Raw genomic sequence first — 13,718 nt, 5'->3', positions numbered from 1 at the left:
CGCCCCGCCCCGTCGCCGCCGGCGCTCCGCCCCGCCTGCCGAGCCCGGGCTAGCCGTCCGGCGCCCCTCAGCTCCGGAGCGCTGGCTTCGCCGGCAGAGGTGAGTGGTGCTTCGCTGCTTCGGGTGCCTCACGTAGCAGTGCCCTGTGGCCCGGCCGCTGGCCAGGCAGGCCGAGCCTGGCAGAGGCGTCGGGCCGCAGCAAGTGGACCTTGGCCCGAGCGGGCCCACCCAGGCCTCGGGTCGCCACTGCCGCCGGGCCCTCCTAGCCCTAGGTGGTCGCAGAATCCCTTCACCGGATCAATGAAATCCTTTCTACTAGTCTCGCTGCTTCCAAACTCTAACGGCGAGAGTGCTTGGTTAACTGGGAAAAATGGCATGTGTTCTGCCTGACTTCTGCCAGCCTTCTCAGTACTGAGAAAATAACAAACGCTTTTATTGTACGATTTTAATCCTCTAATATCCAATATTAGGAAGTTGGAGTGGGTATTCCACCGAGTTAAGTATGGAAGTCAATCGAAGGTACTCCTTTCCCTTTAAAACACACCTGCTTAAAAGTGTGTGGAATTTTCTTAAGGTGGAAAGGTTTGTTTGCTTTAAACAGTAATAGAGTGGATTGGTGTTTACCTGTCAGAAAACTCCTATGTAGGTGCAGTTGTATACAGTTAATATTAAGTGCATCATTTGCTTTTAATTGTAGATAAGAGGTACCGAAGGGAGTATGTGTGAGAAAATTATCCTGTACTGCCAATGAATGCATTTGGAAAACCATTACCATTATTTATTATTGACAGCTTTCAGATTTCATTTGTGTAGATTTCATCTGCCAAACTGCATTTTAACAGAATGTAGTGACGTTTTTACGGAGAAGGCAATGGCACCCCACTCCAGTACTCTTGCCTGGAAAATCCCATGGACGGAGGAGCCTGGAAGGCTGCAGTCCCTGGGGTCTCTATGAGTCCGACACGACTGAGCGACTTCACTTTCACTTTTTACTGTCATGCATTGGAGAAGGAAATGGCAACCCACTCCAGTGTTCTTGCCTGGAGAATCCCAGGGACGGGGTAGCTTGGTGGGCTGCCGTCTATGGGGTCACACAGAGTTGGACACGACTGAAGCGACTTAGCAGCAGCAGCAGCGACGTTTTTAAAGCAGTCAATCCTACCCATCTCTGCAGGATTTAGAAGGAAAGCCATCAGGTTATGCTGTATTCTCTCACTGGATCTAACCATCAAGGAGTGTGGGCTGTGCTTTGTGGTCTTAAATGTGTGTAAGCTTTGCCTACCGTTTAAATAGTAATAGGAAGAAACACGGGCCCTACTGAAGTTCATGAAAGGCTGCACTGTAGAAGAATGCACAGGCTTTGAAGTCGTTCATTTGGGTTGGAATTCTGAGGAGTTGCTTTCTGAGAAAACTCAGTTTCCTCATCTATAAAACAGGCTAAATAACATATATCGCAATGCAGAATTTTAAGGATTGAGAGATCAAAGCACATAGAAGGCTCAGCCTATAGTATCTACAAGCTGACCTTAGATCAGAGATGAAAAACACTCTACTGTGCAGTGTTACTCACATGGCCTACTTTCAGCAGTTCATCAGCTGTTTGAGGGCCTGCTTTGTGCTAGAGGCAGGAATACAAATGTGAAGAAAACAGTGGGATCTCTGCCCTCAGGAGCTCATGGTACAGTCTCTTGGCTAGATTTATAATAGATAGATACATCAATAAATATATAGATTATAAGTTGTGGAGAGTCCTACAAAGAAAAAGGAAGAGAGAATCATTTATTTGGGATGGAGAGGTGATTTTACATTGAAACCTGAAGGGTGTTGAGACAGTGTTTTCAAGGCTAAGAGGAGAGCAGCAAGTGATGTGAAGAGTGCGGCCCTGAGAAGCACTAGAAAAGCCCAGGACTTTGGTGAGAAACAGGAAGGGTGCTGCCAGGCTGAAGGAGTGGGTGGGGCCAGGTTGTGGAGAGCCCTCAATACCTGGCAAGTTTGATTTTTCTAAATAAACTTTTAAAGGTTTTTTTTTTTTTTTTTTAAGAACTCATGTGAGTAGGGAGTGAATTTACCTGAGAAAGAGAGGGAGACATAATTGAATTTACTTTTTTAAAAGCTCCCTGCTAAGTGATTAATGTATTACAGATTGACTAAACACAGGGAGACCAGTAAGATATATGGCCAGGCAGGAGATGACTGGTTTTCCATTTTGGCAGATGGAGAAATGTGGATTGATTTGAGGTGTATGTTGGGGATGGAAACCATAGGCCTTGTGATGGATTGGAGGTGGTGGGTGACTCATTCATGATAGGTGGGTGGAATCATTCTTGACTTCAGGCTTTCCTGGTGTTTGGAAAGACCGGGAGAGATTTGGATAGGTGATGAAAATAAAAAACTCCTATTCGAAAGTGTTAAGTTTGAGGTGTTTCTGAGACACCTAAACTGCTTCCAGTTTACCGTTTAAGTGAATAATTACCCAGGAAGCTTCCCCTTCCAATAACGATCATCAACGTTATTTCTAGCCTAGTTATCCTTGCTTCACAGAGAGAATTAAGATGTGGAAAGATTATCTTGTTTAGAGTCATGTAATATGTCTCATAAAAATAGGGAAGTGAGTTGCTAGTATAAAAATGGGAAGGTATTGGACTCTCATGCTCCATTGGGGAGATTATTGAGTACTCCATATTCTCTGCCCTTTCATATAAAATAGCAGATACTTTCCTATTAGGAGTTAGAGTTTGGAAATAATGGAATATAAATGAAAAGTTACAAAACACTGCTTACTGAAAGCTTATGTTACTACATTTGTACTAATTTGGTGTCAATTCTCAGTGAAAATTTTTCTTAAGAAAAAACATTTTCTTTGAAAGGTATTTTCCTTTGGAGAGTTTGAGGAAGTGTGCCCAAGTAAACGAGAGCAGAATCTTTGAACAAAGCTCAACTTGATTTTAGTGTTTTACCGTTTCCTTAGTATCTTGTAGAATCCTGTTGGTCTGTGTTTGCAAAGACTTCAGTCTGGACACACTTCCCCACCCAAAGAAAAAAAATCCTTTATTCCCTTATGAGCTGCTTGACCTTCGGCAGATTATTGTAGCTCTGAGCTTGTTTCTTTTTGTGGTGATTGTGAAGTTTGTTTCTGCCCTGTGTCTAATTGATAAGATGGCAAATCTTATTTCTCCTCCTACCCATGTAGGAGGGAATTTAATCTGTTCTGGGTTCTGGCCCTTACCAATAAATTGTTGTCTCCATTTTATATGTTAGGCAGCTGAAACCCAGAGAGGTTGTATTTCCTAGGGCAGTATTTCTTCTTTCACTGAAAGAATAAAGTAAAACTATGTTCCCAGGCCTGTTTCTTTGCTACTTAAGATAATCTGCAAAGCTAAGAAGAGAGGAGAATGAGGAGAAAAGAAAGAAAATATTACAATGTAGAACAATATTTAGATAGTAAGAAGCGAAGAAAATGAAGCTGTAAATGATCTAGTCATATTAAATATTTTAAAAATATTTTAAGCTAAAGACAAAATGAGGTAGGAAGGAAGGAAATGGCTTTGCTGTGTCTGATTTTTAAGTTCTTTCTTTAGTTATGTGTTAGGAAACTGGTCTCTGTTCTCTTAGATAGGGATTCCTATCTCAAGTTCAAGAACTATTTTTTCAAATAGGACTATTCTACTAAGTAGTAAATATTGTTTAAATAGTGAGAGTACTTTTTTATTAGTTATTCATTTTAATCTTTTAAATATGTATGAAAATTTAGTTGCTGTGAAATAAAAATGTAGGAATTGATGTATAACTCTCCTTTTAATGTCTGCAAATAGCTATATATGCTAACTGGTTTATTTGGCAGCTTTTGTTACCAGTATCATAATTTTCAGGTTTTTTGTTCTCTTTAGAAATGGATCGATTTTGACAAGATGTAGTACTGCAGCGTGCCTGATGGAATATGTTCAGCCATGGCATCCGAACTTTGTAAGACGATCTCTGTGGCAAGGCTGGAAAAGCACAAGAATTTGTTCTTAAATTACAGGAATCTGCAGCATTTCCCATTGGAGTTACTGAAAGATGAGGGACTACAGTACTTGGAGAGACTCTACATGAAAAGGAACTCCCTTACAACCTTGGTACAGTATTACATTACATTTTTTAAAAGTTATTTATAATGTAGTCCTGATCAAGATATGTTTTATGTATCTTAAGATATCCAGAACCAAGATGTATATCCCCTCTTATTGTGTAAACGTGTAATAAAAGTACATATACAGTGGTGGAAATTATTTAGGTAATTACTTAGGTGGAAATTCACTAATTCCTGCAGTTACAAAGTTGCAGGAGTTGTATAGGAAAGCAAAATATTCACTAATATACCACTTAGTCCCACACACTACTGCATATAAGATAGATAGCCAACTAGGACTTACTGTATAGCATAGGGAGCTCTACTCAATATTCTGTGATAACCTATCTGAGAAAAGAATCTGAAGAAGAACGGATATATGTACATGTACACCAGATCACTTTGCTGTACACCTGAAACTACTGCAGCGTTGTGAATGAACTATACTACAATAAAATTAAAAAAAATTAGTCCCCATTCAGAAGCCCCTCTTCACTTAGTCTGTGCGTCTCTCTGGGCCTGTGCTTTCTTTGCTGTTAAGATTCTTAAATGATTTATGGATGTTATAGTATCCAATAGACCAGTTAAAAAATAAGGAAGAGAAAGGCCAACAAGGATGACTTTGATTTAGAGGTATTTAAAAAGATAATAATTTGAAGATTAAAATACTAAAATTAGCATTAGAAGGCTTGATGTGTTTTGAGCATTTTGAAAAACTCCAAAACCAAAAAATCTACATGATTGCACTGTGAAAATCAAATGACTTTGAGCTATCACCCAATTTATTGGGGAAATTTTTGCCACAGAAGCCAACATTTTATGATATTAAAAAAACTAAAATATTTTTCAAGAGAATGTCTCTGTCAAACTTTTTATTCCCAATATTTACCATGGTATTTGGTCTCTGTTTTAAATGAATTTGCTTTATGTGGACTTTTCTGATTATCATTGAACCTCATTTAAGTTTTTCACGTTGAATTCTAGTTCTTATTCATATTAGATGATTTATGAAGTCTTATTGTTTCTTTGTGAATGGGCCCTTCTTCATTCCCTTCTCTGAACGTATATGAGTATCTGAAAATATACCTTACTGACTTCATATATATGGAGTGTTTTTCTGGAAAAGTTTTTAATCTGTGTAAAATATCTACAGTGTGTAGAAAGCATTGCTGTGTCTGAAAGTAAATGTAAATCTATCTTTCATTTTTAGTCTTTGGCATATTGGTGTATGGGGCTTCCCAAGTGGCACTAGTAGTAAAGAAACCGGTTGCTAATGCAGGAGACGTATGCAATGTGGGTTCGATCCCTGGGTCAGGAAAATCTCCTGGAGGAGGGCATGGCAACCCACTCAAGTATTCTTGCCTCGAGAATCCCATGGACAGAGAAACCTCCAGTCCATGGGATTGCAAAGAGTCGGACATGACTGTAGCAACTTGGCACACACACATATTGATGTATGTTATTTTGCATGCCTAGATTTTTTCAAATTAAAATGTTCACTTTTCAAACCTTAATAATCGTATTAATCCTTTTTGCAAGATCATCATTCCATAAAGTGAAACCGTATTTATGTAGTGTTTTTTACCCGCTTTGGAGAAGAAGTGGTATAAGAAATAATTTGTCAAGAATTATAGCCTAGATTTTCTTATGTTTGTTGTTAATATACAAAGAAAAGGTTGTGAGTGGATTACGTCTCAAACAGTCATAGTCTACTGCGGTAGAAGTAATTGACCTTTGCTTATAAAACTAACAATAAACTTCTGGTTTTGTGGCCATTTCTTGCCTGAATTTTTCTGTTTATGAAAAATTTAAATATCTACTATTTTAACTGATATAATGGCTTCCAAACATACATTTCAAGTTCATTATTTGTCACCTTGTTTGTTGAAGATTAAATTGTTGCATATGTTTATAATGATAGGTGTATGTATTTTATTTTAATGGTTTCTCTTAGCTGGAACATTTGATTCATGTGTATCAAAGAGCTTTTTCAACTGTGAAGTGCGATACAGATATCAGTATGTGAGAATGGTAGCAACCATACCATTCCCTGACTATGCTGAGCATAAGACAGCTTATTTATCCAGTAGAGTCTGCGAATGGCTTCCTGCACAGGTTTTGAAAGCAGATGGAACAGTACTTGCCCTTGTGTGCTCCAAACTAGTGAGTTCAGGCTTTTGGAATATTTGCTGGTGTTATTGATAGGGTATATTTCCTATAGAAATAACATTTAGTATGTGAAATTTGACTTACAAATGCAGTAGTGTCCAAAAGAAAAAACATTATTGGAATCATACAGTATCTCAAACACATTAAGAATTAATTGGCTTTTTTTTTTTTTTGAGGAAGCTTGAGAACCTGCCAGTCATTTCCATTTCCACATTGTTTTGTTATTTTTTATTAACGTTGTTTTATTGTGTTTAAATGTCCTGTCCTCAGCATTCCCCATTTCCCCTACTGATACGAAGCCTCTTGGTGAGAAGAGGAGTCACTGAGGCCTGACTTCTGTCCTTCCTTTCCTTTTTCTATTTAAGTTGCTCTGTATCGCACTGTGGTTTGTACTTGTAGGATGATTGTGTGTCAAATGCTCAGAACTTGGGGAATGCCCATTTTAAAATGGAAGGACAGTGAGAAAGAATAAACTTTTTTTATATATAAAAGAATAACTTCCTATATTACCTATGAAAATGATATGTGCCCTATAGCAACCAATATAGAGGAAGACATGGAAAGTAGTTGTTTCTCTTTCTGTTCATCCAGTTCTGTGCTTTGGAATAACCAGTATTTATAGTTGGATTGTGTCCTTCCACTACTTTGCTTCTGTTTATATAATTATGTACTCTGTATTTTTTGTCTTTTTAAAAAACAAAAGGGAATCATACTATACATATTTCTCTGCAGATTTCTCTTTTTACTTCATTCTTATTCCGCTAACTTCTAGGCCAAAAAGTATACATACATCCTTGTATTTAGGATCAAATCTCAAAAGCAAGATTGCTGGATCAAAGGATAGGCATGTTTTACATTTTAAAGTATTTTTGAGCAGTATTTTATTGTATAATATTACCATTTATTTGTATATCTGAAAAATCATAAAACTTTTTTAATATGAGTTAATTTATATAGGAATACTGTTATATAATTAATAGGTAAATAAGAAGTAGTTAGGAAGCATTGTGATTTTGGTTCCTAACATTTATCTTAGAAAATGTTTTGAAGAATTTTTCTATCATTATTTTAAATGCTATTCAAAATTATTAAGTCTCTGATCTTTGTGGTAGTTTGATATTAAGAGAATAGGAGATACAGGTTCTGTGTTTGTCGTAGGCATCCACATAGTTGTTAGATGAATAAATAAATGAATAAAAAGTAGAATAGTGTTAAGGACTATAGTACAAGTATATGAATTCCAGATTGAGAATCTTTTATCCAGGGACTCTGTCTTAAATTCTGTATCCCCAGGCCTGGCCTACTACCTAACATATGCAGGACACATCATCTAATTCTATGGATCAGGATTGTAAAAGACTTTTTAAGGAAGGTGCTATTTGCATTGATCCTGAAGAATGACTTTGACAGGAACTTGGGAGGAAAACTATCACTTATTCATTCACCATGTATTTATTGAGTACTTCCTGTGTATCCAATATTCTTCAAGGCGCTGACAATCAATACCTCATGGAACAGTTTCTTACTCTCATGGAATTTTTGTTTCTTGACTTCCCAAACTGAAGAAAAAAATATTAACTGAGATTAAATGGCAGAAGATTAGGATCAATATTTGTCCAAAACTTGAGTGACAAAAGGTGATGGTGACTGTGACAGGGACTGTGTTAGAAGCTCTGGAGAGTGGAATGCAAGTTTGAATTGGTGAGGAGGAGATGAAAAACTAGATAACAAGGTTAGTGGGTCTAAAGATTTGGTTTTGATTTGAAAAAGCAGGCATAGCCGGAGGGTCTTGACAGAGAAGGACACTTTTTCTTTCTCCTTTTTTATTTTCTTTCCTCTTTACTTACCCCTCTTCTCTTTTCTAAGAGGAATGAGTTGAGCCTGTGTAAATGCTTATGGGAAATCTTCCTTAGAGAGGAGTTGAAGATACAGAAATAGGAAATAATTAAAAGTTCAGGATTTCTAAGAAGGTAGGAAAGGACGGGCCCCAAAGTACAATTGGAGGGAGGGAATGACTTTGAAATAGTATCCCTTCCTCCTTTAACAAGAGAAAGGAAGGATAGGTGCACAGGAAGATACAGACTGTGGGGGAGACAGTTTTTGTCTGATGACCACCACTTGGGGAGTGAAGATCTGTGGAGAGTGCAGGTTTGAAATGATTGCTGTGAAGAGTCATGGCAGTTTGTTTTGAGAAAGGTGGTAGAACTGTTGGGATGATTCAGCAAGCAGTTGATAGCTAGACTTATGGTGGAACCATCTGCTTGTTTAGGGGTTTTTCCCTGCAGTTCTTAGCTGTCAGAGGTATAAAGAATTTGGGATGTCGCATTTATGCAGGCTGAAGTTTTTCCAGGTACAGAGGGACTAAGGAGGTTTAGGATTTTGGCAAGAGTGATTAAAAGGGTGGGGCATGGAGTCTAAGCTGAATTGGAGGCAAAGAAAGAAAGGAGTGAGTGCATAGGGAAAATGAAGTGGGTCCAAAGGATCCCGACTTATACTGGGCATGATTGAGTGAGCCATCCGGATGGATGGGATATTCTGGTCGTGGAGAGAGACTTAGTCATGGAGAAGTTTCAGATGATGACAGGTTATGACTGTGCAGGCTGAAGGGGGCTGGGGTAGAGCCTACCTTGTCCCCTTGCATCCCAGTCCCTGCCCTTGCTCCCCACCAAGTAGCTGGGATCTGTGTAAGAGTGAGAGAAGGAATATAGCATGGAAGCAGAAATCAACAGTGGAAGCATTTGAAGTCTGCAGTCCTAGGAAGAGAGTATTTTCATTGTTTGGTAACAGAACTTAGTACTAGGAAGTAATAGACCCAGATCTTACATGCTTAATCTCTTTGGAGCTTAGTTCCTTCTTTTAAAATAAAAGGTGGCAAGTGACTTGCATGGAGGAAAAGAACTCAACCTGGAAACAAAATTATTCAATGATCTGCGAGTTTCTCTTAATGAGTGCAGTAGGTAGAAGGCCGTCCTGGGGATGTGGAAGAGTGACCTCCCCAAATAACTGATGGAGCTCTCCTGTGTTGCCAATTTTATTTATAAATATGAATGGGTAGAAAAAAATGGCATGTAAATTTTAGATGAAATAGGGTGGTTTGGCGTGCTGCGGTTCATGGGGTCACAAAGAGTCGGACACGACTGAGCGACTGAACTGAACTGAAGAGCAATAGAGTAGATGGATCCTGATTAAGCAGTTAATCTATGCAACAGAAAAAAACTTAAAAATGATACCCGTCTGAGCTTGAAGGGAAGAAGAGGTATATCCATCATAATCCTGAATTGGGGTGACAGAGTAAGGTGCAGATGTATTTCTTTGCTACTGGCCCAGAAGAAAACATTCCTGACCTTCCCCCCATCAAATATGATCAGGCAAATCATAAAAAAATATAGAGAGTCAAAACACAAAACAATATTTAACTTTTAGCAGAAGAAGTGGTAAAACATTGATCATCCTTACCTAGTAGATTGAAAGAGGTTAATTGCTGATATTGAAGATTATCAACACTGCGTGTGTTGAAGACAATGGGGAGCAGATGCTCTCACATACTACTGGAGGGAGTGGAAATTGACTCAGTGTTTTTGGTTTGTGGTTGGACCATATCTAGCAGAATTTTACATGCACATGTGTTTGAACTAGCATTTTGACTTGTGAGAATTTCAGTTCAGTTCAGTTGCTCAGTTGTGTCCTACTCTTTGCGACCCCATGGACTGCAGCACGCCAGGCCTCCCTGTCCATCACCAGCTCCCGGAGCTTACTCAAACTCATGTCCATTGAGTTGGTGGTGCCATCCAACCATCTCATCCTCTGTCATCCCCTTCTCCTCCTGCCTTCAGTCTTCCTCAGCATCAGGGTCTTTTCAAATGAGTCAGCTCTTCACATCAGGTGGCCAAAGTATTAAGAGTTTCAGCTTCAGCATCGGTCCTTCCATTGAGTATTCAGGACTGATCTCCTTTAGGATGAACTGGTTGGATCTCCTTGCAGCCCAAGGAACTCTCAAGAGTCTTTTCCAACACCACAGTTCAAAGATCAATTCTTGGTGCTCAGCTTTCTTTATAGTCCAACTCTCACATCCATGGGAGAAGGCAATGGCACTCCACTCCAGTACTCTTGCCTGGAAAATCCCATGGATGGAAGAGCCTGGTAGGCTGCAGTCCATGGGGTCGCTGAGGGTCGGACTCAACTGACTGACTTCACTTTCACTTTTCACTTCCATGCATTGGAGAGGGAAATGGCAACCCACTCTAGTGGGGTTTTTTGCCTAGAGAATCCCAGGGACAGGGGAGCCTGGTGGGCTGTCGTCTGTGGGGTCGCACAGAGTCGAACACGACTGAAGTGACTTAGCTAGCTTAGCTCACATCCATACATGACAACTGGAAAAACCATAGCTTTGACTCGATGGACCTTTGTTGGTAAAGTAATGTCTCTGCTTTTTAATATGCTGTCTAGGTTGGTTATAACTTTTCTTCCAAGGAGCAAGCATCTTTTAATTTCACAGCTGCAGTCACCATCTGCAGTGATTTTGGAGCCCAGAAAAATAAAGTCAGCCACTGTTTCCACTGTTTCCCCATTTATTTGCCATGAAGTGGTGGGACTGGATGCCATGATCTTAGCTTTCTGAATGTTGACCTTTAAAGGCAACATTTTTACTCTCTTTCACTTTCATCAAGAGGCTCTTTAGTTCTTCACTTTCTGCCATAAGGGTGCCATCATCTGCATATCTAAGGTTATTGATATTTCTCCTGGCAATCTTGATTCAGATGGGCTTCATTCAGTCCAGCATTTCTCATGATATACTCTGCATATAATAAGCAGGGTGACAATATATAGCCTTGACATAATCTTTTTCGTATTTGGAACCAGTCTGTTGTTCCATGTCCAGTTCTGACTTTTGCTTCCTGACCTGCATACAGATTTCTCAAGAGGCAAGTCAGGTGGTCTGGTATTCCCATCTCTTTCAGAATTTTCCACAGTTTGTTGTGATCCACATAGTCAAAGGCTTTGCCGTAGTCAGTAAAGCAGAAATAGATGTTTTTCTGGAACTCTCTTGCTTTTTTGATGATCCAGCAGATGCTGGCAATTTGATCTCTGGTTCCTCTGCCTTTTCTAAAACCAGCTTGAACAACCAGCTTGAACTTTCATCTGAACATGAAAGTTCACAGTTCATGTATTCCTGAAGCCTGGCTTGGAGAATTTTGAGCATTACTTTACTAGCATGTGAGATGAGTGCAATTGTGCAGTAGTTTGACCATTCTTTGGCATTGCCTTTCTTTGGGATCGGAATGAAAACCGACCTTTTCCAGTGCTGTGGCCACTGCTGAGTTTTCCAAATTTGCTGGCATATTGAGTGCAGCACTTTCACAGCATCATCTTTTAGGATTTGAAATAGCTCAACTGGAATTCCATCACCTCCGCTAGCTTTGTTCATAGTGTTGTTTCTTAACGCCCACTTGACTTCACATTCCAGGATGTCTGGCTCTAGGTGAGTGATCACACCATTGTGATTATCTGGGTCATGAAGATCTTTTTTGTACAGTTCTTCTGTGTATTCTTGCCACCTCTTCTTAATATCTTCTGTTCTGTTAGGTCCATACCATTTCTGTCCTTTATTGAGCCCATCTTTGCATGAAATGTTCCCTTGGTATCTCTAATTTTCTTTACCCAACAGAAAAAACAGCCAAGTGAACAAGGATACTCCTCACAACATTGTACATGATGAAAAATTGTGAAAACCTAAGCTTTTATCCATATGGGCTGGGTTAAAATCAGATAGCAGCTACCATCATTTGAGGTGTTACTAGGTGCCAAGCATGGTTTTAAGTAATTTATATGTGTTAATCTAATTAATCTGCAAGATAATTATATGAGGTAGGCACTATTATTCCTGCTTTATAGACAAGTAAACTGAGGCATAAAAAAGAATACATCAAACTTAGTAGAGATGATAGCTGTGGAAGAGGGAGGCCACAAGAGTTGGGATAGAAGCTCTAATAAACAGAGCCTTACACTTAAGTGTTTATAGTAAAAGAGAAGGGTCCTACTACTGAGTTTGGTTTATATTCTTTTCAGTAGATATTTATGATTTTTATAATTAAACATGAAAATGAGTTTGTTGGAATTTGCTGGTACTAGGATCTTTCCCAGCTCTCAGATTTATTAATCAGTGAGTCTAAACATTTTGATTTACAGTGATGGTGATGCTTGCATTTATGCTCCTTGAAGCTGCTGGCTGGGTTGAGGGTGGAAAGTGTTGATGACTGAGAAGTCATCCAGCTATATGCTCTACCTGCTTTGAATTTGGTAAGAGTAGTATCTAGATCAAATGATCATCAGAACACCTTGAAGGGAAAACCAACAAAGAGATGGTAAAAATGAGCACCATGCAATCAAATGTGCCAGAAGAAGTAGGGAGAGGGAATGATTTTGTTTTTGTTTGATGGTGTCATTTTGAATTCCAACAAAGGACCTCTGTTTCCCCCTAATTTGTCAGACCCTTGCATCTTCCACAGCCTCCATAATGACCATGAATGCTGTGTTCTCGAGTTAACACTGTATAGAAACATCTTAGTTATTTCTAAACCTGAATGCATGGAAATAGCCCTGTCTGTGTTTTAATGCTTATTTATAACGTATGCTGCTGCTGCTGCTGCTGCTGCTAAGTCGCTTCAGTCGTGTCTGACTCTGTGCGACCCCATGGACTGCAGCCTACCAGGCTTCTCCGTCCATGGGATTCTCCAGGCAAGAACACTGGAGTGGGTTGCCATTTCCTTCTCCAATGCATGAAAGTGGAAAGTGAAAGTGAAGTCGCTCAGTCATGTCTGACTCTTAGCGACCCCATGGACTGCAGCCTACCAGGCTCCTCCATCCATGGGATTTTCTGGGCAAGAGTACTGGAGTGGGGTGCCATTGCCTTCTCCCTAATGTATGCTATAGACCTGCAAAACATTCATTACAAATGTACCAGTAACTATCTCAGTTAACACACCTGTGCCTGAAAAGTGTGAGTTTTGTTATCAGTTGAGTCATTCAGTCATGTCCAACTCTTTGCAACCCCATGGACTGCACCACATCAGGCTTCCCTGTCCATCACCAACTCCCAGAGCCTACTCAAACTCATGTCCATCAAGTTGGTGACACCATCCAACCATCTCATCCTCTGTCATCCCCTTCTCCTCCCGTCTTCAATCTTTCCCAGCATCAGAGGCTTTTCCAATGAGTTGGTTCTTCTCATCAGGTGGCCAAAGTATTGGAGTTTCAGCTTCAACATCAGTCCCTCCAATGAACACTCAGGACTGATTTCCTTTAGGATGGACAGGTTGGATCTCCTTGCAGTCCAAGGGACTCTCAAGAGTCTTCTCCAACACCACAGTTCAAAAGCATCAATTCTTCGGCACTCAGCTTTCTTTATAATCCAACTCTCACATCCATACATGACTACTGGAAA

At 39.7% G+C, this 13,718-nt stretch overlaps 1 protein-coding gene across 3 annotated transcripts in view; it reads left to right on the top strand.

Moving 5' to 3' along the window:
• The first annotated feature begins 9 nt into the window (after positions 1-9).
• The window catches only part of LRRC28 (leucine rich repeat containing 28), a 194,870-nt gene continuing 181,161 nt past the window's right edge, over positions 10-13,718 (top strand). For all 3 annotated transcript variants that reach the window (XM_010845836.1, XM_010845835.1, XM_010845834.1), the window contains exons 1-2: positions 10-99; positions 3,888-4,115. In XM_010845836.1, the coding sequence (XP_010844138.1) occupies positions 3,948-4,115 (168 nt within the window). In that variant the 5' untranslated portion in view covers positions 10-99; positions 3,888-3,947. The remainder of the gene's footprint in view (positions 100-3,887; positions 4,116-13,718) is intronic.

This window comes from Bison bison, unplaced genomic scaffold (assembly GCF_000754665.1).
Source record: "Bison bison bison isolate TAMUID 2011002044 unplaced genomic scaffold, Bison_UMD1.0 scf7180017864224, whole genome shotgun sequence".
In the NCBI taxonomy this organism is placed as follows: domain Eukaryota; kingdom Metazoa; phylum Chordata; class Mammalia; order Artiodactyla; family Bovidae; genus Bison; species Bison bison.
This window is presented reverse-complemented; position numbering and strand designations above follow the sequence as displayed.